The sequence below is a fragment of the Salmo trutta genome, chromosome 18 (assembly GCF_901001165.1).
Source record: "Salmo trutta chromosome 18, fSalTru1.1, whole genome shotgun sequence".
In the NCBI taxonomy this organism is placed as follows: Eukaryota; Metazoa; Chordata; class Actinopteri; order Salmoniformes; family Salmonidae; genus Salmo; species Salmo trutta.
The window spans coordinates 21,828,510-21,856,326 of NC_042974.1; the positions used below are offsets into that span (position 1 = coordinate 21,828,510).

The 27,817-nt window shown below is 39.4% G+C and overlaps 1 protein-coding gene across 3 annotated transcripts; it reads right to left on the reverse strand.

Moving 5' to 3' along the window:
- Positions 1 to 415: 415 nt before the first annotated feature.
- On the reverse strand, positions 416 to 25,624 carry LOC115153002 (nucleolysin TIAR). 3 transcript variants are annotated; one of them, XM_029697988.1, is made up of 15 exons: positions 24,191 to 25,383; positions 23,974 to 24,061; positions 21,110 to 21,206; positions 19,039 to 19,188; positions 13,954 to 14,008; positions 13,353 to 13,440; positions 9,730 to 9,805; positions 9,287 to 9,395; positions 9,090 to 9,185; positions 8,862 to 8,946; positions 8,193 to 8,316; positions 7,906 to 8,063; positions 7,481 to 7,519; positions 7,267 to 7,383; positions 416 to 1,254 (listed from the first exon to the last, which is right to left on the reverse strand). In XM_029697988.1, exons 3-15 carry the CDS (start codon positions 21,119 to 21,121, stop codon positions 1,197 to 1,199), a joined length of 1,167 nt encoding a protein of 388 aa, XP_029553848.1. In that variant the 5' UTR covers positions 21,122 to 21,206; positions 23,974 to 24,061; positions 24,191 to 25,383; the 3' UTR covers positions 416 to 1,196. The 3 variants fall into 3 exon arrangements, with proteins under 3 accessions (XP_029553848.1, XP_029553847.1, XP_029553849.1); XM_029697987.1 differs by lacking the exons at positions 23,974 to 24,061; positions 24,191 to 25,383 and adding an exon at positions 25,402 to 25,621; XM_029697989.1 differs by lacking the exons at positions 416 to 1,254; positions 7,267 to 7,383; positions 7,481 to 7,519; ... (4 more) ...; positions 23,974 to 24,061; positions 24,191 to 25,383 and adding an exon at positions 25,402 to 25,624 and having other exon boundaries at positions 9,294 to 9,395; positions 9,698 to 9,805.
- Positions 25,625 to 27,817: the final 2,193 nt, after the last annotated feature.

Consider the following 27,817-nt stretch of genomic DNA (forward strand, 5'->3'; position numbering starts at 1 on the left):
AAAAAACTAAAATATAAATTATAACACTTTTTTTGGTTACTACATGATTACATATGTGTTATTTCATAGTTTTAATGTCTTCATTATTATTATACAATGTAGAATAGTAAAAATAAAGAAAAACCCCTGAATGAGTAGGTGTTCTAAAACTTTTGACCGGTTATGTATATCACACTGTACCGCAGCTCTTCAGCACTACAGATTGAATTATAGAGCCCTAAGATTACTTTTCCTTCTTGAGCTCTAACCCCATGAGGGCTAATCATAACACTTTACAATCACTGTAAATTGACCACTTTTTAGGTTACACTATTATAATAATGTATAGTGTAAGCTATTATAAATGCTTATGTTTATAAATGCTTTAAAAAGCTTTAAATTCATTCATGAAACTTTACTTAATAACTTCCTTTTCTTTTTTTCAACTCAATTTATCACTGTGTTCCAACAAAGTCTTTAAAATATATATATATATATTTGTTCCTTTGTCAATTTCGAAATATTTAATTACTTAATAAAAACAATTCAGCTAACGTAATCTAATTTTAACCATCATGAAAGGTCCCGCAGTCCAAATCATGTTTTTCATCAAATTAGATAATATTTGGATGAAACCAAATCAAAGTAGTATGGAGAATGACTGTTGCTGGTACATTGATAAAGTGTGATCATAAAGTTACTGGATTCCTCCTCTGTATCAAAACTTGATAATTTAGGCTTTGTGTGAAAGATAATTTAGGCTTTGTGTGACATCACATATAGCCACTCATTTTAATACACCAATGGTAACGTCTTATTCTCTTACCTAATTTAAATAAGTACTGTCTGTAACCATCATCGTAGAGGGCGTATTCACAGAGGGGTGTGGTTTACATAGCTAGCTAGCTAGTCAACTGGTGCCAAGATTTGACTGTGGGGTGTCAGCAAATACAATTACAGGTTTCCCCTATTCATCTAAGGCAAAGATACTTATAGGTTTCCCCTTTCATCTAAATTATTAATAATGGATTTATTTTATATAGCGCTTTTCATTACAAGAATAATCTCAGTAACTTTAAAAAATAAAAACAAAACAAAAACACATTTTGTGATCTGGCAGTTCTTGGGCGATGGTCATCTTCAGATGATATGCAGTTCAGAAAGGTAGTATCTTGAGTGGAGGGAGCATTGATGCTACTGTCTTTGGCGTTAGCTGGTTACTGGCTAGCTAGGTCTTCAGCCAGCATGGAACCAAATTGGGGAGGGTAGTTTAAACTGCAACACAAAAGACATGGCAAACAGGAGCTGTATAAAACATTTATAGTCATTGATCATTGGTAGTCATGGTTTATGGACATGGCCTGGGAGTTAATATACACTGAGTATACAAAACATTAAGAAAACCTGCTCTTTCCATGACATAGACTGACCAGGTGAAAGCTATGATTCCTTATTAAATCCACTTCAAATCAGTGTAGATGAAGGGGAGGAGACAGGTTAAAGAAGGATTTTTAAGCCTTGAGACAATTGAGACATTCAGAGGCACACATAAACAATCTGGTGCGTCTGGCACCTACTACCATACCCTGTTCAAGTGCCTTTGAACAGGGTATGGTTGTAGGTGCCAGGCGCACCTGTTTGTGTCAAGAACTGTAACGCTCCTGGGTTTTTCTCGCTAAACCGTTTCCTGTGTGTATGTGTCCACCCCCCAAAGGACATCCAGCCAACTTAACACAACTGTGGGAAGCATTGCAGTCAACATGGGCATCCCTGTGGAATGCTTCCAACACATTGTAGAGTCCATGCCTCAAATTGAGTCTGTTCTGAGGGCAAAGGGGGGGTTGTGGGGGGGTGCAACTTCATATTAGGAAGGTGTTCCTAATGTTCGGTATACTCTGTATAGAACTTTCAGTCAAGGTGAGCTCCCCACCCGCTCAGCCTATTAGCTCCCACCCACACAGCCTGTCTTTTCAGCCTTACTGATAGTTAGACATGAGAGAAAAAGTAAATTCTCAAATTCAGAGTATTTATTTATCTGGAACAAATATTAAGGGTGACGTTTTGGTAACTCAAAAGGCTATTTTACATGGGAATCAGGATGACTGCGTGGGACCTTTTAAGAACAAGTACAACACTATTCCAATAAAATATCTGGTGTGGTGAAGGGATCAGTGTATGAGGGGCGCAAAATCCTCCAATGAAATAACTTTTAGAGAAGTAAAAAATTAAAAATAAATTACAAAGAACTTAGTTATGAAGCAAAAAAAACAACTTTCTAATCTATTGTATCTATGACTGATATGCCAGTGCTTTCTACAATCTCTTGAAGTGCACATAGAAGATCCCCTTTCCATAAGTGTACTACTTTGATGATTGTTTTCTTTCCATGTCCATTACTGTATTCAAAAAGGGGAGAGTGCATGTACAGCCTGTAATTTCACAGATCATGCGTTGTTAGCTATGATATCAGTATATCTGTTTGGGTAGGTTACTCACTCCACTCACATAAAGAGAACAATCTGTCACTCACACTTGAGGGATACACAGTAAGGTTTTTTCAAATGTATTCAATTCATATTACTGGTATTATTATTTCTAATGTTTAACAGACCAATTTTATGGTTATGATATTAGTGCAATTTCCAGATTTTAGTTACTCGTAACATTGATTGCATCAGTAGTGGACATGCAGGCACAGACACGGATGCACGGGCATGCAACATGTTCTCTCTTTCACCTCCTCTCGTCCACAGACACCCATGGAGGACCTAGCTACTACCTGAATGTGGTTGTACTGATGGTCATCACCTTGTTAGCTAACAGCCTTATCATGTCTGGTAGACTGTTGTACCTATCTGGAGCGCTACCTGGCCATGGTCCACACTGTCGCTCAGAGTTCCCCGGTACAAGTGGGCCCAGGCTGGTGTCGTCTGGCTAATCAGTCTGGTCTGGGTGGGAGTGATGGGATGGTACTTTTTATCCTTTCCAAACAAAGCTTTTTTTTGGTCTGTTCCTACTGGCTATTATGATCATGTGCTTCTGCAGCGTGACTATTCTGACAGCTTTAAAAAATAATAATTATACTTTGTTTTTATTGTAGGAACACAAAGAAAGCACAAATAAAGTAAAATAAAAGAACAACAAAAAAGATCTGGCAGTTATAGTACACGTCATACCTTCATCATATTATGTTACATCTTTGAATTAGACCTTTTCCAAGTTCGAAACCCATTTTTCCCAGTATTCCTGACCTCTCCTCTTGTGTTCTTAAAGCAAAGGTCATACGCTCCATGTGGTGTATTTCTTTTACAATGTCTATCCATTGTGTCACTGTGGGAGGGTCTTTTTGTAGCCATTTCCTAGTGATTGCCTTTTTACTGGCTGCCAGTAGGACCTTCCAAGAGGTACTTTTCTCTATTGTGTAAGTTATCAGGTATTTCACCCAAGGACAAAGAAATTAATGTTTGTTTTTTGTCAAATCCCATTATTTTTCCAATGTTAGATCTTATTTCTCCCCAGTAGGTTTCGATTGCGGGGCAAGTCCAAAAGATATGAGAGTGATCCACCCACGATAGGCCGCATTCTCTGCATCAAGGATGTAGGGAGCCAGTCTGTTTTGATTTCAGTTTAGGTGTTATGAAGAAACGTACAACATTCTTCCAACAGAATTCTCTCCATGACTTTGACTTGGTGGTGCCTTGTTGAGTCACTAATATGTTCAACCATGTTTCATCAGTTATTTCAATGTTAAGTTCCTCCTCCCGTTTCTTTTTAATATAGTCTAAAATAGTCTAACCTGGAGTATTCAGTGTGGCGGGCTGAGTAAAAAGTATATTCCTTATTGGTCTTGTGGGTGTCACGCCATACATTGAGCAGTCCTAGATCCTGCAATATCCTATTGATCTTTTTAGCAACTAGACTCATTTTCCTATTTTGATTTGTGCTGTCCAATTTTGAGTTTAAAATCGTGTTAAAATCCCCTCCACAGATAAGAGTGCCAGAGGTTTCTGTGGCAATTAAATCAAACACCTTCCCGTAGAAGACCCTGTCACTCCCTGGGGGTACGCATACATTAAATAATGTAACTTCCTTGTTATCCAGTTTACATTTAACAAGTATAAATCTACCCTCCTTGTCTTTTATTTCTGACAAACTCAAAATGAACTGAATTTGGGATCAAGATTGCAACTCCCCTTCCAACCCTTTTGTAAGAAAAAAAAAAAGTATTCCTATATCCCATTTTCTTGAGTTTCTTGTGTTCAGGTGTGGATAAGTGAGTTTCCTGCCAGAATTGTATGTCAACTCTCTCCCGTTTCATCGTTGCTATTACCTTACTTCTCTTGATGGCACTCCCCAGTCTGTTTACATTGAGACTTATGACCTTAAATTTCCAATGATGCATCGATATTAAAAAAAAAACGGTGCACCATATCTGCCTGCTTATCTTGAGCCTAAAAATGAACGAAAAATCAAGAACGATAATAAAGTAAACCAAAGTGGGAAAATACTTTGGTATTTAGACTCTCATGTCAGAGGACTGCCTCTGGGGTTTGAGGGGATGAGCTTGTCCGCTGGAGGGGCCCCTCGCTCAGATATGAAAATGCGTGACGTAGTCATAAACAAGACCTGTTGGAACCGAAGATTATAAGGGTGCCTACTTCGTCGCTTATACACATCGGTTAATTACAAGTGAAAACTATATCGGTCATGCGTGCATATCATGAATCCTCCCCTTCTGTCACCCCGTTGTATTCTGACAGCTCTGATTGGTCGGGGGCGGGACAGGGAGCGGAGGGACCAATCAAAGATGAGGGCATTCAGAATCATCATGGTCATCCTGGCAGTGCTGGTGGTCAGTATTGGTCGTGTCTATTGAATGAAGTGCTTTTGTACAACGAGATGTGCATAGCTCGCTCAGTCACCTATGTCAGTGTCTGAATCCCAAATCACCCCTTTCCCCTCACATTTGCACAAATATCCCAAAGCTGAGGGAGTGAAAATTATTGAGAGTGAAGGGCTAATTAGACCCTCAGCCACTTTGACCAAGCCAGCAAGGCTGCAGGCTTCAGAGCAGAGCAAAGTGCTATTCCAAGACACACTGCAATATGTTTGGAGTTTGCGCAATTCCACACAAAATAATTGGGAGGCTTTCCTAATTAAATGTAATATGCATCTGTTTGTCTAATTTCGAGACTTGGCACATGTAACAGATCAAACACCACCCAAATGAAATGTTTAACTGTTACTGAGGTTTGTGTCTTGTAAAACGACAAGGGGGATATGTTCATTTGAATTTGAAGCTCGTTTTATTATTTAAAAATGAACATGAATTGCATCATTCAAGTCAGGAGTATGTCCCGAAGTTGATGGGTTTATCAATCCCATCGCCACTCTCTGGAAGTCACCCTCTGAGTTTTTCAGCAACACGTGACAACAGAAGTCACTCCCAAGAGAGTTGGTAGGGGAGAGGGGGTGGTTTGGGATTCACTGTCTGTTTCCCAACTTCGGTACTCAAGTACCCCCAACATTACATTTTTGTTGTGGCACCAGACAAGCACAACTGATTCTACTTGTCAACTAATCATCAAGCTCTTGACAAGTTGAATCATGTGATCTTTGTCTGGGGCTACAACAACAAATGTGTTGTTGGGGCCTTGGGGGTACTCGAGGACCAGAGTGGGGAATACGAGATTGGGAAACTGCCTTGTCTTCAAAACCCTAGGTCTAGTGACTAATAATTAGGTTTTATTTTAAAAGGTGTCCAAACCTTTCTTTTCACTAGAAATTGTATTGTTTTAAAAGGAGCATTTGGCTATTTTAAGGATCATAAGTCATTAATTATTCATGTATTAATTGTACAGTTTTTAGTGTCAAGTAATATGTAGTATTTTGAGTAATGTAATTCATGAAAATTATTATAAAGCATTAGCTTTACATTATTTGCTCCCCGTTTAGGCAAACATAGCTCAAGACTTATATTAGACTTCAGTAAATGCACTGAACACAAACAAGAGGGGGGGAGAGAGAAATCTGCTTATTTTCTTCCAATAATCATTTTTATTGAGACCCTTTTACATTGAAGAGGGAATTTTGTCAATCGCTGAGCTTTATTCATCATTAAAACAATTCTGCCATTTACATTCAATACTTTGAGCAACCAAGATAATACATTATCAAAAACGTGCAATACACCCTCAATGTTTCCAGGAAATGTTCATTCCTCGTCGCCTGCTATTAGCTGAAAATGGCACACAACTTTAAATGGTAAAAACATCAGTTCTAAAATCTAGAGTTCAGGTTTCTAACAGGGCTTCAGGGAGTAAAATAATAAATGGTGCAGTAACTGACATTTAAATTAAGGCTTCTTTGTAAATGTTATTGAATAAATTCAATATGTCAGCCCTGCATTGCACACCCATCTACAGTATATACAGAATTAGGTTTGTGGAGGTCCTGTGTTACTAAAGAGTACATGCTTTGAAATCCTTATTTTAAATCAGGTTGAGGGTTATATAAATGTTTGCCCTTCCTGACCCTTTTCCTTTATAAGTGACATTTACAGGTATAATCAAATAATAGCATACAGATTTACACGCATTTTCAAGAAATTCGGCTAGTACAATGTCAAGAGATGAAGAGAGTGAAGCAAATAAAACGGAAATATACATAATGGCACGCAAATCCATATTCATTTGAAGATTTACAGCTAACATGTGAACCCTAAAAGTGCTTCAAAACAGGAGACTGAAAATGTGTTTACTCACATCTGTCAAAAGTTCAGAAAGTGATTTAAAAATCAGCAAATGCACAATCAGAGTTGATGGGGAGAAACTAACAATTTAAAGAGCTTTATGTTCAGAAAATGTACATTATGTACCTATGCAATGTCCTGTGACAAACTAGGGTATTCAAATGACCTTTTAAGTCAGTTTTAGGCTACATTAAGTAGTAAACAAAAACTTTTTTTATTTTTATTAAAGATATCCCCTATATAAAAGCATGAAAATTCAGTCCAAGTTGTTTCAACCACCTGTTGACATTTCATTTGTACATAACTTCAGCCAATAAAAACAGCCCCCTCCCCTCACTAATTGTCTTTATAAATAACATTTGCTTCCTCATATATCTGAGAGTTAAGCTATTGTTCCTGATCTTCTCTGCTTTATCACAATCTCTCCAGATGATTAGATTACAATGCTAATTTCTTTATGTTCTCCTAACTGAAAGTCCACTAATTCTGACTTGGTGACATGCCTGTGTTATTGATATGAGTGAGAGCCTGCTCACTGTGTCTGGTAGCCAGCCATGTTGAAGTTTCCCTGGTTGGGCATCACAGGACCGGTCTGGGGCTGGGACGGTGCCGGGGATCCAAACCCTCCAACCCAGGCTGGGGACTGGGACTGTCTGCAAGAGAGAAGACAACCACAACAAGGGTCTCAGAATGATACAGAGGCTGGTAAGTGAAAGCTTTGGGCTATAAAACACTGATTGCATTTGTCACCTTGAAAGGTTCTGTGCTGCTGCAGCCAGAATGGAGTCCCTGTGAACAAGATCTCATAGTTTAGTGTAGCTCTGGAGTCAAACCATTTCACCAGGTTTGCTATGACACTAGATATAGGCCTATGCTTGCAAATGTCAACAAGAAACTGTGGTTGAGAAGAATATTGCTGACAGAAAAGTAGTAATAGTGTTAAATAGATACTGTTGAGGAAAGCAAAGTCTTGATAAAAATGTTCTGAATCTAACCAGCAGAGTGAGCCTCTTTTGTGCAATCATACCAGGAAGCCTACAGTATATAGTCTGAAAAAAAGAACCCTAATGAACAAGCGCTACAAACAACTGAACGGGTTTGGATACTAAGGAAATAATTCTCCTTTCAAGAGCATTTCACAATGTGCATGATCTGAGTAATTAGTTTATACTTACTCTACACCAAATCCTTGCTGATTCCAAGACTGTCCATAAGACACTCCATAAGAGGGCACTTGCCAACCATTTGCCATGTACTGTTGTCCATACTGCTGGGCCTGGGGGCTCCCATACATTTGGCTCCATTGTCCCCACTGACCCTGACCATACTCCATCTGTTTAAAAGATACAATTGATCATAATACAATCATTTTCTGGGTGACTAAAGAAAAAAAAGTATGTGCACTAGGAAATGTCAATATTTTAATTGAGCAGTGTCTCAATTAAAGATACTTGTGTCCTACCTGTGGTACGCTTTTGGCAATGTCGGGGGATTCTTTTCCCCAGTAGCACTTCACTATGTGGCATTCGATGGACGTTCCATTTACAGAAACAATTGCATGGGCAGCACTTTCATGGGAGGAGAACCTGTCAGAAGAACACAAATGTCGGCAAGAAACAGTGGTCAAGAAAAGTAATTCAGCACTGCAATCACAATGTAAAATAAAAATTTGCAACATGAGAGGAATTTTGTTTTTTATGGTTGACAGTGTTAAGTAATAAGTACCGTTTCAAGAATACCAATCATAGGAAAACACACTGTAATAAGTTATGAATAAACAAACTATTTATAGAAAGAGTGTACATACTATTCATAAATTAGTATTTCATTCATGAGCATTTATACCATTTAAAACATGCTTAAAATAATTTATAAGGATATATAATAATAATAATATCCAAGTTATTATAAAGCATAACCAAAAAAGGATGTAATAAAACCATTTAACTACTTCCACAAATAAATCTGATTGGATTCTACAGTAGACATTATTATTGGGGGCTTTTGGTGTAGTAGTAGAAGATTTATTATTGAGTCATGTACCGGTACTGTCATCTACAGGCAGAATGAGGCAATACATAGTGTTGTACATAAACAAAATAGGGAATCTTTGCTCAGAACAAAACGGTACCTGATGAAAGAGTAACCTTTCTCTGGGAAAACTCTTATTTCCATGATTTGTCCAAAGGGCGAAAATGTCTGTCGCATGAGATGCTCTGCAAGGAAAAATACTTCAATTAAACAATCATACACCTTTGTCTGCCAACCCAGTCTTTGTTTCTCAAACTCTATTTGTTGGGAACATCTAACGATTGATTCTAAACCGTCTGAGTAACTTTTCATGTTTAAATGAACTTGCCTGATAGTCCGGACTGGATTCCTCCACAGTACACAGTGCAGTTCTGGGGACTGGATTGGTTCACTACATCTTCAAACCTCAGCTGCTTCGAGCCATCTGGTGTAAACATACAAAAGGAGATAAATATGAACATTCAGCCTCGTAACTCCCATTTCAACTCTATTAAATCAACACAGTCTTATCTCACTCATACTTACTGTCTTGCACATTCTTTGGGGCAGGTGGCTTGCGAGTTGCCCAGTTGGTCCTTATCTGGCGTCCCCCTAACCACTGTCCCCCCATGTGCACAATGGCATTCTCTGCATCCTGTTGTTTAAAACAAAACACAACGTTTCCTCTCCAGATTCTACATTGTTCTATAAACGATGTGCTATTATTATGTCATTTAAAACATGTTTTGCATCCTAAATGGATGCATAAGAATATATATATATATTCAACAGGAATAATTAACTATCAAATAAACTACAACTTCTACTTAAGTTACAAAACGACCAACAGAGAACACAAAATGTGCATTTACAGTGTACTTATTTATAAAACTTAAAAATTGTCTAAAAGATCAAATCTACTGAAAATAGAAAATAGTAAACAGAAATAGAAATAACCTTCATCTTGTGTTCCTGCACCGGAGCCTTACCAGTTTGTTATAGAAGGACACAAATCCATACCCCTTAGATTTCCCTGTAGTCATGTCCTTCACAACACGAGCATCCCTGGAAGGACACAAGACAATAGCATCAGACCATTGCGCCACTGTATAACATGCATAAATTAAAAGGAACCACACACACACACACACACACACACACACTGAACTTCGAAACGACTACATTGTCCCCTAAAATCCCAATAAATATCTGAAAGGTGCTACACATAGGATTTGTTTTAATTTTGCATTGTAATTTCAGAAAAGGTCCATAATATATCTGCCATAATATATCGGCATTAACAGTGTAATGATAGTGTTTTACAGTATTACTTACTGTACCTGCCAGTGTTGTGTTTGGCTGTGATATCAGTCTATTGATTTCTCCCGCCGGAGCAGCATCTGTCGTCAAAATGGGAAAGCTGTTCTGACTTTGTGGCATTGTTATCTAGTGGAAATCGCTATGTCATCTCCTGGTTGCTACAGTTCTACACTGTTCACTCAACTTCAGTTTATGTGAGAAAACAAGCACTGAATCGGTAATCATTTTACAATCTAAATCGCTGTGAAATACATTTTCAATAACAATAAATACCGTTTTTACAGCTGTCTGAAACCGTTTCGGTTTTGGTCCACCAGCTTCAAACAGCAGAAGAAAAAAACAAAACATTTTGTTGTTGAAAAGGTAAATAACACAGCGATTTAGATGGTACAATGATTCCCTACACTATTCAGTGCTAGTATTCTCACTTCAACTGTAATTTTGTGAACAGCGGAGAATTTTTGCAACCAGGAAATGGCAGAGCGATTACCACTAGATAACACAGCCACAAAGTCAGAACAGCTTTCCCATTTTGACAACAGATGTCGCTCTTGTGGGAGAAATCAATAGGCGAATATCACAGCATATCAGGTCACCGTTGGGTCGGTAATACTGTGAAACACTCCACTATTAGCGGCAGACATACTATGGACATTTTCTGAAATTACATTACAAAATTCAAGCACCTTTAACTACCTTAAAAACCCTCAACTGATTACTGATAAAAAGGCAGCATTTGAAAACAAAAACAAGTACAAAGAAATGCAACATACACTGATAGTTTAACTGCTTCTTTCTCCAGATTCATTTTCAGTTAAGGGTTCCCTGTCAAACAGTGCACCAATTATAATCCACAACACTTATGGACTACCATGCATTCCTAATATCTGCTGATGGTGTTCATCCTACCAATATAAATATATATATAAATATCAAAGAGAAAAAAGGAATTAAATGGCATACATGGCCTGTTAACAGATTTCTTTATTTTTCCTGGTAAATTCTTTACCACCATTATGGAGTTTGGGGAGCTGCAAATTTGAAAACATTTTCAGATTTTTAGGAAAGGAGCATAAAACTATCAACATTAACAAACCAGAATCAGTTTTACACAAATCTTAAGTATATGTATTTAATATTGGAGTGTTATACTAAACTAGGTCATGTTAATACAAAAACACAAAAAGAAAGGTATAGAACAAATAGATATGAGAAAAATGTCTACATCTGAGTTTCCAGTGTGCACAGTTCCTTGCTGTTAGACTTCAAGCTCCTGTCCAATCCTATGAGCATTTCTGTAAAATAACCAGAACGCTATTACTTAACTGAGACTCACAACTACTGAAAGGCTGAATGCTTTTCAGGGTTACACATACAAAGCTTGACCTGCAATCTTATATTTGACATCCCAAACTACTTACCATTTCCTACATTTATCAAAAAAGCACGAGGGGAAAATAGAAAGCTGACATTCAATGTTGGCTGTGAAATTAGTGTGGTTTTAGATACAGACTGAAAGTCAATATCTATGAATTACAATTGAATTACAATTACAACTTTGTCACCTGTTCTGTCATCCTGCTTTTCACAAATGATCAAAACAGGGATAGAGATGCATGTATCAAGACTGGGTGTGATGTGCTTTAAAATGTCATTTCAACCAATAGTCAAAGGAATTACATCTACAGTATACAACACATTCGGAAAGTATTCAGACCCCTTGACTTTTTCCAAATGTTCTTACGTTACAGCCTTATTCTATAATTGATTAAAGAAAAAAATGTCCTCATCAACCTATACACAATACCCCATAATGACAAAGCGAAAACAAGATTAGAAACTTTTGCAAATGTATTACAAATAAAACACAGAAATATCTTATTTACATAAGTATTCAGACCCTTTGCTATTAGACTCGAAATTGAGCTCAGGTACATCCTGTTTCCATTGATCATCCTTGAGATGTTTCTCCAACTTGGAGTCCACCTGTGGTAAATTCTATTGATTGGACATGATTTGGAAAGGCACACACCTGTCTATATAAGGTCCAACAGCTGACAGTGCATGTCAGAGCAAAAACCACCCCAAGGGGTCGAAGGAATTGTCCGTATAGCTCCGAGACAGGATTGTGTCGTGGCACAGATCTGGGGAAGGGTACCAAAGAATTTCTGCCACATTGAAAGTTCCCAAGAACCCTGTGGCCTACATCATTCTTAAATGGAAGAAGTTAGAACCACCAAGACTCTTCCTAGAGCTGGCCGCCACTCCTCAGTAAAAGGCACATGATAGCCCACTTGGAGTTTGCCAAAAGGCACCAAAAGGACTCTCAGACCATGAGAAACAAGATTCTCTGGTCTCATGAAACCGAGATTGAACTTTTTGCCCTGAATGCCAAGTGTCATGTCTGGAGGAAACCTGGCACGATCCCTACGGTGAAGCATGGTGGTGGCAGCATCATGATGTGGGGATGTTTTTCAGCAGCAGGGACTGGGAGACTAGTCAGGATCGAGGGAAAGATGAACGGAGCAAAGTACAGAGAAATCCTTGATGAAAACCTGCTCCAGAGCGCTCGGGAAGCGCTGGTGTGAAGGTTCACCTTCCAACTGGACAACGACGCTAAGTACACAGCCAAGACAACGCAGGAGTGGCTTAGGGACAAAGTCTCTGAATTTCCTTGAGTGGCCCAGCCAGAGCCCGGACTCGATCAAACATCTCTAGAGACCTGAAAATAGCTGTGCAGCAACTCTCCCCATCCAACCTGACAGAGATTGAGAGGATCTGCAGAGAAGAATGGGAGAAACTCCCCAAATACAGTTGTGCCAAGCTTGTAGCGTCATACCCAAGAAGACTCGAGGCTGTAATCGCTGCCAAAAGTGCTTCAACAGAGTACTAGGTAAAGGAATACTTAAGTAAATGTGATATATTTCAGTTATTTTATTTAATAAATTTGCAAAACATTTTAAATAACTGTTTTTGCTTTGTCATTGTGGGGTATTGTGTGTAGATTGATGAGGGGGAAAAACAATTTAATAGATTTTAGAATAAGGCTGTAACGTAACAAAATGTAGAAAAAGTCATGGGGTCTGAATACTTTCCGAATGCACTGTATATACTGTATGTGGTTACACATCTATTCTGTTCATGGACCTCTTACAAACACATTTATTATGAGAAGAACTCTAAAGGTACTCGAATGACTCGACAAAATAACAGAGAAAAACTATTTCCAGGGGATGTCAAGTCTGGAAACAACATACTAAATCCGACAAGCTTAAAACACAAAGCAACTTACGAGATTTTCCCAAAAGGTGCAAATGCAGCTTTGATATCCTCAGTGGTGATCTCAGGGCTCAGGTCTCCAACAAATACATGGAAGTGATCTGAAATGATCAAGACAGAATAACTATTATTCTCTAATGTGGGTTGCAGGTAGCCTAGCAGTTAGAGCAGTGGGCCAGTAACTGAAAGGTCCCTGGTTCGAATACCCGAGCCGACAACGTCAAAAATCTGTTGATGCATCCTTGAACAAGGCATTTAAAGCGTTGCTTGTCCATATATTTATATATTCTTAATTCCATTCCTTTACTTAGATGTGTACTTAGATGTGTGTATTGGGTATATGTTATGTATTTGTTAGATATTACTTGTTAGATATTACTGCACTGTCGGAGCTAGAAGCACAAGCATTTCGCTACACCCACTAAACACGTATGTGACTGTACCACTAAATTTCACTGCACTTATCCGGTGTATGTGACAATAAATCATCAGATTTTTTAATGAGAAAAAATAAACAAAGATAGCTCAGATCTGCGAGTACCTTTAGAATTGTCTTTATTATTTTGTACTGCCTTTGTAGTAAAAGATGAAAAAGTTCAAATGTAAACACTTACTAGATGTGTCTTTCTTCTGGCTACTTGGAGTGGTTGCCCAATTTACTTTGACCTCCTGAAGAAAAAAACAGTTCACAAAACAATGAAACGTAAGTAGAGCAAATACATTCATTCCATGTCCCTTAAAGCAACTGTGAAAGGTTTACAACTAGGGTTGAATATTATTCCGGTATTTTACAGATGTTACATCCTGAGAATAAATCCCTTTTCTCCCAGGTGACCCGGTGTTTCCCACCAAAACCGGAAGTGTCATTCAAAAGCATTATAAGGCATATACATATGTCTGGAGCTTTGATCAGCAAGAACATTCTAACCTGATGCTACCTGAGCCTGATGAGCCATATATTAAATACATTTTATGATCCCTACATTAACAATATTTAATGAGCCCAAGCCCAAAAATGGCCAAATGATTGTGCAGTTTTCCAATATATACAGTTGAAGTCGGAAGTTTACATCCATCTTAGCCAAATACATTTAAACTCAGTTTTTCGCAATTCCTGAAATTTAATCCCAGTAAAAATTCCCTGTCTTAGGTCAGTTAGGATCACCACTTTATTTTAAGAATGTGAAAACGTCAGAATAATAGTAGAGATAATGATTTATTTCAGCATTAATTTTTTTCGTCACATTCCCAGTCAGTCAGAAGTTTACATACACTAAATTAGTATTTGGTAGCATTGACTTTAAATTGTTTAACTTGGGTCAAACATTTTGGGTAGCCTTCCACAAGCTTCACACAATAAGTTGGGTGAAATTTGGCCCATTCCTCCGGACAGAGCTGGTGTACCTTAGTCATGTTTGTAGGCCTCCTTGCTCGCACACGCTTTTTCAGTTCTGCCCACAAATTTTCTAAAGGATTGAGGTCCGGGCTTAGTGATGGCCCGGACTTTGTTGTCCTTAAGCCATTTTGTCACAACTTTGGAAGTATGCTTGGGGTCATTGTCCATTTGGAAGACCCATTTGCAACCAAGCTTTAATTTCCTGACTGATGTCTTGAGATGTTTCTTCAATATATCCACATAATTTTCCTCCTCATGATTCTATCTATTTTATGAAGCACACCAGTCCCTCCTGCAGCAAAGCACCCCCACAACATGATGCTGCCACCCCCGTGGTTCATGGTTGGGATGGTGTTCTTCGGCTTGCAAGCATCCCCCTTTTTCCTCCAAACATAACAATAGTCATTGTGGCCAATCAGTTCTATTTTTGTTTCATCAGACCAGAGGACATTTCTCCAAAAAGTACGATCTTTGTCCCCGTGTGCAGTTGCAAACCGTAGTCTGGCTTTTTTATAGCAGTTTTGGAGCAGTGGCTTCTTCCTTGCTGAGCGGCCTTTCAGGTTATGTCGAAATAAGACTCATTTTACTGTGGATATAGATAATTTTGTACCAGTTTCCTCCAGCATATTCACAAGGTCCTTTGCTGTTGTTCTGGGATTGATTTGCACTTTTCGCACCAAAGTACATTAATCTCTAGGCGACAGAACGCGTCTCCTTCCTGAGCGGTGTGACGGCTGCGAGGTCCCATGGTATTTATACTTGCATACTATTGTTTGTACAGATGAACGTGGTACCTTCAGGCGTTTGGAAATTGCTCCCAAGGATGAACCAGACTTGTGGAGGTCTACAATTTTTTGTCTGAGGTCTTGGCTGATTTCTTTTGATTTTCCCATGATGTCAAGCAAAGAGGCACTGAGTTTGAAGGTAGGCCTTGAAATACATCCACAGGTACACCTCCAATTGACTCAAATGATGTCAATTAGCCTATCAGACGCTTCTAAAGCCATGACATCATTTTCTGGAAATGTCCAAGCTGTTTAAAGGCACAGTCAACTTAGTGTATGTAAACTTCTGACCCACTGGAATTGTGATAAAGTGAATTATAAGTGAAATAATCTGTCTGTAAACAATTGTTGGAAAAATTACTTGTGTCATGCGCAAAGTAGATGTCCTAACCAACTTTCTAAAACTATAGTTTGTTAACAAGAAATTTGTGGAGTGGTTGAAAAACGAGTTTTAATGACTCCAACCTAAGTGTATGTAAACTTCCGACTTCAACTATACATGATATAGGCTACAACACATTACGCACGACAGAAAAACATAAAAGCCCATAGACGTCGTTAGCTATATGCTCTCTTGTGTAAATAAATTAAACTAGCTCCAGAAGGCTAATCTTTGAGTGTGAACTGTATTACTGTACTTTATTGTATTATATGGACTGAAATTGTCGCACCTCGTTCAAACCATGTATGATTCTGGTGCAGCATAGGTATAGGCTTCCGTATTTCATATTTTTTAAATTATATAATAGGGCCTATTTGTATAGTTAGTAGGCTGACACATATACAGTGCATTCGGAAAGTATTCAGACCCCTTGACTTTTTCCACATTTTGTTATGTTACAGCCTTATTATAACATTTATTACATTTAATTTTTTTGCCTCAATCTATACACATTACCCCATAATGTCAAAGCAAAAACAGGTTTTTAGAAATGTTTGCATATATATATATATATATATAAAAACTGATATCACATTAACATAAGTATTCAGACTTTACTCCTTTGGCGGCAATTACGGTCTCGAGTCATAATGAGTATGACGCTACAAGCTTGGCACACCTGTATTTGGAGAGTTTCTCCCATTCTTCTCTGCAGATCCTCTCAAGCTCTGTCAGGTTGGATGGGGAGCGTTGCTGCACAGCTATTTTCAAGTCTCTCCAGAGATGTTTGATCGAGTTCAAGTCCTAGCTCTGGCTGGGCCACTCAAGGACATTCAGAGACTTGTCCCAAAGCTACTCCTGCGTCGTCTTCGCTGTATGCTTAGTGTCGTTGTCCTGTTGGAAGGTGACCCTTCGCCCCAGTCTGAGGGCCTGAGCGATCTGGAGTAGTTTTTAATCAAGGATCTCTCTACACTTTTCTCCATTCATATTTGCCTCGATCCTGACTAGTCTCCCAGTCCCTGCCGCTGAAAAACATCCCCACAGCATGATGCAACCACCACCATGCTTCCCCGTAGGGATGGTGCCAGGTTTCCTCCAAATGTGACGCTTGGCATTCAGGTCAAAGAGTTCAATCTTGGTTTCCTCAGACCAGAGAATCTTGTTTCTCATGGTCTGAGAGTCTTTAGGTGCCTTTTGGCAAACTCCAAGCAGGCTGTCATGTGCCTTTTACTGAGGAGTGGCTTCGTCTGGCTTCACTCTACTATAATGGCCTGATTGATGGATTGCTGCAGATGGTTGTCCTTTGGGAAGGTTCTCCCATCTCCACAGAGGAACTCTGGATCCCTGTCAGAGTGACCATCGGGTTCTTGGTCACCTCCTTGACCAAAGCCCTTCTCCCCCGATTGCTCAGTTTGCCAGTGTTGCCAGCTCTAGGAAGAGTCTTGGTGGTTACAAACGTCTTCCATTTAAGAATGATGGAGGCCACTGTGTCCTTGGTGACCTTCAATACTGCAGAAATGTTTTGGTACCCTTCCCCAGATCTGTGCCTCGACACAAACCTGTCTCGGAGCTCTACAGACAATTCCTTCAACCTCATGGCTTGGTTTTTGCTCTGACATGCACTGTCAACTGTGGGACCTTATATAGACAGGTGTTTGCATTTCCAAATCTTGTCCAATACATTGAATTTACCACAGGTAGATTCCAATCAAGTAGTAGAAACATCAAGGATGATCAATGGAAACAGGATGCACCAGAGCTCGACTTCGAGTCTAATAGCAAAGGGTCTGAATACTTATGTAAATAAGGTATTTCAGCTTTTATTTTATACTTTAGCAAAAATGTCTAAAAATCTGCTTTCGCTTCGTCATCATGGGGTATATGGTGTGTAGATTGCTGAGGAAATTGTTTTATTTAATCAATTTTAGAATAAGGCTGGAACATAACAAAATGTGGAAAAAGTCAAGGGGTCTGAATCATTTCCGAATGCACTCTATATACCTTTCATAATATTTCCCCTAATGTTATTAGCCTACCTCCTCAAACTCTATTGTTGCTTCATTCCTTCCTCGCTTTCAAAAGTAAAATGAAATAAGTTTTGTCCTCATCTTCATCATTCTAATGGCATCCATGAATAACATAGGTCTAGAATTAGATGCAGAAGGCTTTCACTTCTCTTCAAGAATGGTCATGGGTATGAATAAATAACTGCTATAGCCTACCGCCATTGCGCGTTCGCTCTTCTTTCAAACTACCCATGAGTTCTATTGGCTGCTGTATTTAACATTCAGCAAAAAAGAGCTTGCGTCCCTCTTCAAATAGTCTACTGGTATAAAAAAATGCTCAAAAGAAGTATGTCCAGCAAGCTATTCTAGTCTAGCTTTTCCTGCATGGGACTACAAGAGCTAAGTAGCATTTTTAAGGAGAGGCCAGCGGGGCACAGGTCTCTTGCACAATACGCACACAGAGGTTATAAGTTAAAAGCTTATTATGCACAACCCATCATTAATTAGCTAAATATAAGGCTGATACTGCATTGAATGTATTACCTGAGAGGTAGGCTAGGACATCTAAATATAGGGCTATATATCAATGTAGAACAGGATTATCTATTTGGATGGAATTTGAATGGAGTTGATAGAGAGAAAGACTGTGAGAAGAGTGCTTGCAAGTGCACTAATTTATAGCAACGACATTCGAGTGACAGGCTGTTTAAAAACTCTGCAGCGGAAATAAAATGTTTTTTATCTTCACTATGAAAAAAACAAGGTCACCCACAAAAGCCAGAGATGGGTAAATTAGACGTTCTGTCTTTATATTACTGTAGCATAGGCTATGCTGCAGCAAACGTAGGCCTACCTGTCACAAGAACAAAAGTTACCATGATGAGCTGATACGTCTACATGCAATCTCGATTTAGACATGGCATGTAATTTAACAGTTCCATTTCACGCTATCCTGTTCATATAAATAATCTCCCGGTTTCTTGCAGTTATTTATCCCGGGGAAAAGGGAGTGGTGCTGTGCGGTAAATCTCAGTAACTGGGTTCCTGCCATTCAACCCTAGCTATAACCAGCACTTCTTAGAAAGAAAACTGCCTCCACACAGAGTACTACATTTGAATGGAAAAATTACCTTTCCCAATATCTTCCTCCCGTTCATGGCTGCTAGGGCAGCAGCAGCATCTCTATGTTCAAAGAACTCCACAAAGCAATACGGGTCATTGCTTGATTGCTGCAAAACAGAAAATCCGACAGAAGAGTTCATCCTCCTGCTATCGGGTTGCTGAGAAAAAAAAAGTTGGGAGAGTATATTATTGCCAAACATATAACATTATTTGGAATACAACTGCAAGAACTGAGTAACCATGTTACTCTATTGGGGGGGATTACCATGTATCATCAACATTGTGTTGCAATATGTAACATTGTTTAAAAGGCTGGGATTCAATAACCCTAACTTTCCTCTTTGGGACAGGTATGCCAAAGGCTAACCTAAAGGCTGTTTTAAAAAAGCAATCTAGATATAACCCACTATAATAGTAGAGGACTCAGTTACCATTTTGGAGGCATTTGAAAAAGGCCTAATTATACATTTACTAAAGGGGAGAGAAAAGTAGCCGAAACAGAAAACACCCCATTTAGAATAGTAAATATCCCCTGATATATCTGACTAAACAAGACATTCAGGACAAAAAAAAAGAGATCAAAACAAAGACTGTCATCTAGTTCATATAGATGGTAGCCTATACCGTCTCACCCAGCTACGCTGGAGATGTCGAGAAACTCGAGGACAGGTCCACTAGAGGCCATTACATCAGCATCCCATGGTAGACCATGTTTACCCTTCTCCCCCTGTAACTACGGTAAATGCAAGGAGGATATTAGAAAGGTTTACTCCCAAGTTAGGGGAGGTGCTGAATCCGATCCCTTTTGGGTGACGATGAAATTATTTAAAGATACATTTTAGGTTCTGCAAAGATCTAGGCTAAATACTTTATGAAAGAGTAGGCCTATCCTAATTACAAATGACATTTTCTCTACTTGATGTGTCAAGGCAATTACAAAAAATAAAGGAGAGCCGCACACTAGGAGCTCAGATGCAAAAATATTTATGTACAATGCTGACAGACAAGCGGTCTTCATCAGGGTATAATGACAAACACTGCGGGATGACTAATTTATATAGTGTCAAAAGACACACAGGTGTCTGTAATCATGGCCGGGTGTAGTCTGATATCATTGGTTAATTCTCATATATTAAAATAGCATACAAAAAACATAGCTTACACCCGGCCATGATTACAGACACCTGTGTGTATCTTTTAACACTATATAAATGAGTCATCCCGCAGTGGTAATGCACCTTAAAGTTGGTTGCCAACCGCCATATAAAGTCCGAAGAAGAAGCCTGAAGGAGGAGAGATTACTAGAAACAAACTTTGACCCTTTTATCTGTGGATTAATTGTCGGAGTAGAGGACCTTGTGCATTTCAGGGAAAATAAACAACCCAATGTTTATATCCCAGGACAAATTAGCTAGCAACTGCAAGCTAGCTAGCTAAATGTTTAATGCTTTTCGACCTGTCCCCAAATTAATATAGTTGGTTCAGAGTTTGTTTTGATATTTCAACCTGCGTGTCCTGAACGCTTCTGGTGTGGGTGGACAAAATCAACATGTGGACGCACACACACGAGCGCTCTGGTCAGCAAGTTATCCATAATAATCTCATGTAGACTAGCCTACCCGCACTGTATCTGCGAGCTGTTGGCTAGTGTGCATGTGCCAAGACCAGAGCTGGAACATTTGCTATTTAACACAGAAAGTTGTCGTCACAAAACTATCAGTAGTTGAAAATGCAATGGAAACACATTGAACTTTAGATTTTATTCAGTACATGAAAACTTAAGTGAAAAAGGACATTGTGTGCACTACGTCATCACGCACTGATTTTTCTCCGCAACAACTCCATTTGGTGGAAACACACCACTGCTGGGAAAATGAATATATTTTCTATATGCAGATTTTTGCGTATTTGCATGAAAATCTGTCACCAATTGGATGGAAACCTAGCTAATGTTACAGTCAAAGGTTAACCATAGTAGGTACCCTGTATACTGACTTGAATTCCTAGACCTAGTACATAATCCATTAAACTAATTGTCTCCATAAATCATCAAAGTTAATAGAGCAGAATACATCTTACCTCAGTTATCATTTTACAACTTTTGCAAGGTCCAATTTGGGTGAACAGCTGAAGAATCAAAATTTCTGTTACATCTCTGGACAGGTTACCAACATACCTAGGAAAAAGATGGGGTAAATTAGTGATCTTAGAAGGTTGGAAGCTGATGATTTAAGGATAGTTGCTTAAAATGTTGCTTTGAATGTTATTTATGGAATAATCTCTCATGAATCTTTAGTTTTAGGCACACAAATCTGCCTTTGTTAATGGTTGTGTGAAGGCGTAGCCCTGCCTGTACAATGAGGACATATCTGGAAAAACATTATGTCCATTTAGGGGACTTTCGGTTCTAGGCCTAGGAGACCCCTTTTAGCAATAGAGCACCCCCAAAGGCAAAAGTTCCATATAGGCATTTTAAAGTTTAGCCTATAGGTCTGTATAGCTTCTAGATCTGACAAAATGTAGATTGAAAGAGTTATTTCAAATGTTATTAGTCACATGCTATGTAAACAATAGGTGTAGACTAACAGTGAAATGCTTTATGGTCCCTTCTCAACAATGTAGAGAGACAAAAATGAGAAATAATAGAAAAATAATAACACGAGGAATAAATACACAATGAGTAACGATAACTTGGCTATATACACGGGGTACCGTTACCGAGTCGATGTGCAGAGGTACGAAGTAGTTGAGGTAGATTTGTACATATAGGTATTGATAAAGTGACTAGGCAACTGAATAGGTAATAAACAGTAACAGCAGTGTATGTGATGGGTTAATGCAGGTAGTTAAATAGTTAACCAATAGCTACCCGACAAACTATTTAGCAGTCTTATGGCTTGGGGTAGAAGCAGTTAAGGGTCCTGTTAGGTCCCGACTTGGTGCATCGGTACCGCTTGCCGTGCGGTAGCAGAGAGAACAGTCTATGACTTGGGTGGCTGAACTCTGAACATTTTTAGGGCCTTCCTCTGTTCCTGGATGGCAGGGAGCTTGGCCTCAGTGATGTACTGGGCCGTACGCACTACCCTCTGTAGCACTTTGCGGTCAGATGGAAAGCAGTTGCCATACCAAGCGGTGATGCAGCCAGTCAAGATGCTCTTAATGGTGCAGCTGTAGAACTTTTTGAGGATCTGAGGGCCCATGCCAAATCTTTTCAGCCTCCTGAGGAGGACACGGCGTTGTCGTGCCCTCTTCACAACTGTGTTGGTGTGTGTGGACCATGATTATTCCTTAGTGATGTGGACACAGAGGAACTCTAACTGCTCCACTACAGCCCTGTCGATGTGGAAGTGCTCTGCCCTCTGTAGTGCACGATCAGTTTCTTTGTCTTGCTGATGTTGAGGGAGAGGTTGTTGGAACCACATTGCCAGGTTTCTGACCTCATCCCTGTAGGCTCTCTCATTGTTGTCGGTGATCAGGCCTACCACCGTTGTGTCGTCTGGTGTTGGAGTAGTGGCGGTCACACAGTCGTGGGTGAACAAGGAGTACAGGAGGGGACTAAGCACGGACCCCTGGGAGCGCCGCCTCTGGGTGAACATTTTATTATGGTTATGGCCATATAGAGTCCCACAGTGGAGGTGTCATAATACCCTTAAAACCTAGTTGTCAAACAGGGAAATGGTTCCAATCGTTTCCCCACCATACATTTTTCCCATAGGGGATTTTAGAAACACTTAAAATAAGGGCTGCGTTTCAAGTAGGCTTACCCTGAAGTGACATGTTGATAACCATGTAAATCTCTCTCGGACAAGGTGAGTTTTATCAATATATTCGGCTCTATTTACTCTCAGATTCGAAAATTCTAATAAGCATCAAAGTAGACATCATTCAAAACCTGCACGTCATCTCTAGCTGACACCTTTGCTAACAGGTATTGTGTCAATTGAAAACTTGCATAAGACAGTTCACAGAATTTTCAATTTAAATTAATGTAGCCAATTTATTAATTACCACATTTAGCTAACATTAGATAGTTAATCCAGAGATTCTTACCATTGCCTCGATTTGGCAGTCTCGTTCAGATCATCATGGCATTTGTAGTTCATTATGATAGCCACATTAGCATTTCCTTTTTTTTGAGAGAGAAGGGGGGTAACTACAGGCGAATATATTAATAAAAGTCACCTTGTCCTAGATAGATTTACATGGTTATCAAAACGTCACGCCAGGGTAAGCCTACTTGAAACGCAGCCCTTATTTTAAGTATTTCTAAAATGAATGGTGGAAAAATGATTAGAACCATTTCTCTGTTTGACCACTAGCTTTTATGGGTATTATGACTCATACTCTGGTACTCTATACAGCTCATTGAGTGAGGTCTTAGCTGTCTATTTACCACCACAAACCAATGTTGGCACTAAGAAAAATATAGATGAAAACTCTCTTGGTAAATAGTATGGTCTACAGCTTATCATGAGGTATTCTAACTTATGCAAGCAGAACCTTGAGACTTGCATAATATTAGAGATTGCGCACCAGCTGTTAACAAGTAAGACCTAAATTGGTTAAACAAGAAGGACCAAGGCACTCTGTTTGCAATTAATTATAGCCTAATTATTTATTATAGCTAGCTAGACCAACCAAAGTAGAATAGTTACAGCTGTAGCTAGCTAACATATCTACTTGAGTTGATACTAGCTAACATTAGATAATTAATTTCAAATAACACACTTTCACCTCACCACTTCAGTATGGAGACAAGAGGAAGGCATGACTTAACACCAATGTATGTATAGTTAGCTGACGCACTTTTGTACATCGTGTTGTAACATACAATTGTCCTTATTTTAGTGCCCAAAAAAACATAATACTTCTAGGTCAACTGTAATATGAACACCATTGTAAAGCACAATTTCTCCCCTTTCCAGCAAAATCAATGACGAGACCTTCATGCTGCACGTCTCTGCATGGTTGAAGAAGGCCATGAGCTCCATCTGGTCTTTTTTTAAATGACGGGTGGGGAAGCGAAACCTACTGTGTGAAAGGGAAAGGGGGAGATAGGGTGAAAAAAGCAGTTTCCCACATGGCTTATCTGTCCAATTTATCACCTCTAAGTTGTAAATAAAACACTATAAAGAGTTTATATAAAATGTCATTACATACCTATTTGAAGATTTGTGTCGAATATGAATCGGGATTTTAGGGCGGCGCTAAAGTTATCTTCAGAAGTAAACAGCGTCTGTCGCAGCTTGAGAGTCATGTTGGCTTACAGTGATGACGCAAAAATGAATACATTCAGTTGTACAATTGACTAGGTATCCCCCTTACCCTGTCCCTTTCTTGTTTTTAATCTGCGAGAGAAGAGCTACACACCAGGTGGCGTGAGACTATGACACAGAATGAGTTGCATTATGCGTGCTGTATGTTATGTCACGAGAAGTCACAATTTAACGTACAGCGTCAGAGGATTCAATTTTTTCAACTTTTCTCCAATACAATCGGGCAATTACCATGTCAATCAAAGCATGAATAGAAACATAGTCCGCACCCCAGATTTTGAAGCCAACACAGTCCCATTTGTTTTCATTGCTGCCTCGTTTGAGCAAGTTTGTACGGAATGGGGTTAGTCAACAGTAAATACACCTGCGTTGCTAAAAACAATTAGTTGGTCGCGGGGAGATTTACATACATTAGCTTTGCTTTCAATTGTATTAGGTTGGACAAAAACAGTCCATGGGAAGCCAGAAGTTAAATACAATTTAATTAATTTACTGCACTGATGGGCAGGACGGTTGATCATTATAACGGGGGAATTTGAGAAAGATTTAAAGGATCGTATTATTAAAACAGATTGAAACGTGAGTCTGTTGGAGACCCACTTCCTCTGTTTACCTGATAACAAAATAAAAGTCACCACAAATTATTCACTTATTGTCCACATATGGCGTACGAGCAGGACTTTTATTTTGAAATGTTTAAAAGCACCTCGCTGACAGCTAACGTTATCCAAAGCCAGCCAAGCTGAGGAACGTTCAACTCCGTTCTCGATATAAGAACGAAGTTGAGCGTGCCGACTTCAGCTTAGACCAGCCATGATTGGGACATTTCAACAAGATAGCTAGCTAAGAAGATACCAATAGCTTGCTAGCTAAGTAGTTCTAACTAGCTGATGTGTCATGTAATATATTATTGCATAGGTTTATGTATATAGTTTGGTCAGCCTACTTGATCGTTTTGTAACCTTTGTTTCACTTGGAGAGAAACAGTATGCTGATGAGTTGAGAGGTTGAAATGAGGAAGCTGTTGAGGTCGATAGCTAACTAACATTAGCAAGCTAACTTGGCGACGTCGTGATTGTTGTGTTGACTACTTACAGGGTTTTGGGGTGGCTTTCGTCTTCCATGTTCAGAAATCGATTGGCATAAATGTCGACTAACTAACTGGGTGTGCTGAATTAAATAAGAAGAGGGCCTAAATCAAATTTATTTCCACGGTATCTAAGCTAGCTAGCTAAGAGAAAGAAAATGGCGCAAACCGGAGAGCCAGGAAGCTGACTGATGCGCATGTCGCCTACAGAGGGACTGGGAGTGAAAAAGAAAGTTGAGTCAGCACTAGAATAAAACAAGCCAACAGTGAACACTCACAAATGATGCAGCGCCCGAATGAGGCAGCGGGGACATAGTTAAAAAGAGTAGCCTACACAGCAAATTGACCGCAAGAATCTCAAACAGACTGTTGACATAAACAGAACCGTTTCATACCTTACAGTGGGATATGATCACATAAACCTCTATTTATGTATGGGAGTACCTGGGAACAGATTTTCTAAATTAAAACTACTTTGAGCTAATTTCCTGCGGATTTGTACAGTATTTGATGTCCTATATATATCTATATATATCTATCATTCAACTAATTATTTATTTTAACCATTTTCAACATTGTAGAATAATAGTGAGGGCATCAAAACTGAAATAACACATGGATTATTAAACAAATAAAAAATATATTTTATATTTGAGATTCTTCTTTGCCTTGATGACAGCTTTGGCATTTTCTCAATCAGCTTTTTAAAAATGTTTTTTATTAAATGTAACTTTTATTTAACTAGGCAAGTCAATTAAGAACACATTCTTATTTACAATGACAGCCCACACGGGCCAAACCCAGATGATGCTGGGCCAATTGTGCACCGCCCTATGGGACTCCCAAGCACAGCCAGTTGTAATACAACCTGGATTTGAACCAGGGTGTCTGTAGCGACACATCTAGCACTGAGATGCAGTTGCCTTAGACCACTGCACCACTCGAGAGCCCCATGAGGTGGTCACCTGGAATGCATTTCAATGAACAGGTGTGCCTTGTTAAAAGTTAATTTGTGGAATTTCTTTCTTTCTTAATGCTTTTGAGCCAATCAGTTGTGTTGTGACAAAGTAGGGGTGGTATACAGAAGAAAGCCCTATTTGGTAAAAGACCAAATCCAAGCAAGAACAGCTCAAATAAGCAAAGAGAAACGACAGCCCATCATTACTTTAAGACATGAAGGTCAGTCAATATGGATAATTTCAAGAACTTTGAAAGTTTCTTCAAGTGCAGTCGCAAAAACCATCAAGCACTATGATGAAACTGGCTCTCATGAGGACCGCCACAGGAAAGGAAGACCCAGAGTTACCTCTGCTGCAGAGGATACGTTCATTAGAGTTACCAGCCTCAGAAATTGCAGCCCAAATAAATGCTTCAGAGTTAAAGGAAGAGACACATCTCAACATCAACTGTTCAGAAGAGACTGTGTGAATCAGGCCTTCATGGTGGAATTGCTGCAAAGAAACCACTAATAAAGGACACCAATAATAAGAAGAGACTTGTTGCGGTGGAAATCTGACATTTGGTCTGATGAGTCCAAATTTGAGATTTTTGGTTCCAACCGCTGTCTTTGTGAGACTCAGAGTAGGTGAACAGATGATCTTTTAATGTGTGGTTCCCACTGTAAAGCATGGGGGAGGAGCTGTGACGGTGCTTTGCTGGTGACACTGTCAGTGATTTTTTTTAGAATTCAAGGCACACTTAACCAGCATGGCTACCACAGCATTCTGCAACGATTCACCATCCCATCTGGTTTGCGCTTAGTGGGACTACACACTTCCAGGCTGTGTAAGGGCTATTTGACCAAGAAGGAGAGTGATGGAGTGCTGCATTCGATGACCTGGCCTCCAAGATCACCCGACCTCAAACCAATTGAGATGATTTGGGATGTCGCTCTTGCTGCTGGTTATTCTCTGATCCACCTCTACACCATTCTGCATACTTCTGGCCCTTCTTTGGGCACTGTTAATTAACCTCCAGACGAGCTTCAATGCCATACAACTCTCCTTCCGTGGCCTCCAACTGCTCTTAAATGCAAGTAAAACTAAATGCATGCTCTTCAACCGATCGCTGCCCACACCTGCCCGCCCGTCCAGCATCACTACTCTGGACGGTTCTGACTTAGAATATGTGGACAACTACAAAGACCTAGGTGTCTGGTTAGATTACATACCTCGTAAAACTGACTATCCTACCGATCCTTGACTTCGGCGGTGTCATTTACAAAATTGCCTCCAACACTCTACTCAGCAAATTGGATGCAGTCTATCACAGTGCCATCCGTTTTGTCACCAAAGCCCCATATACTACCCACCACTGCGACCTGTATGCTCTCGTTGGCTGGCCCTCACTTCATATTCGTCGCCAAACCCACTGGCTCCAGGTCATCTGTATGTCTTTGCTAGGTAAAGCCCCGCCTTATCTCAG

Excerpts from the sequence above, each read along its gene's own strand:
- LOC115153002 (XM_029697987.1), bottom strand. The coding sequence starts at position 25,430 with ATGGAAGACGAAAGCCACCCCAAAACCCT. Across the intron at positions 19,189-21,109 it reads GTTGTAAAATGATAACTGAG|CAACCCGATAGCAGGAGGAT; the intron begins GTAAGATGTATT and ends TTTTTTTCTCAG. Across the intron at positions 9,396-9,729 it reads TGTCCTTCTATAACAAACTG|GATGCAGAGAATGCCATTGT; the intron begins GTAAGGCTCCGG and ends TTTAAACAACAG.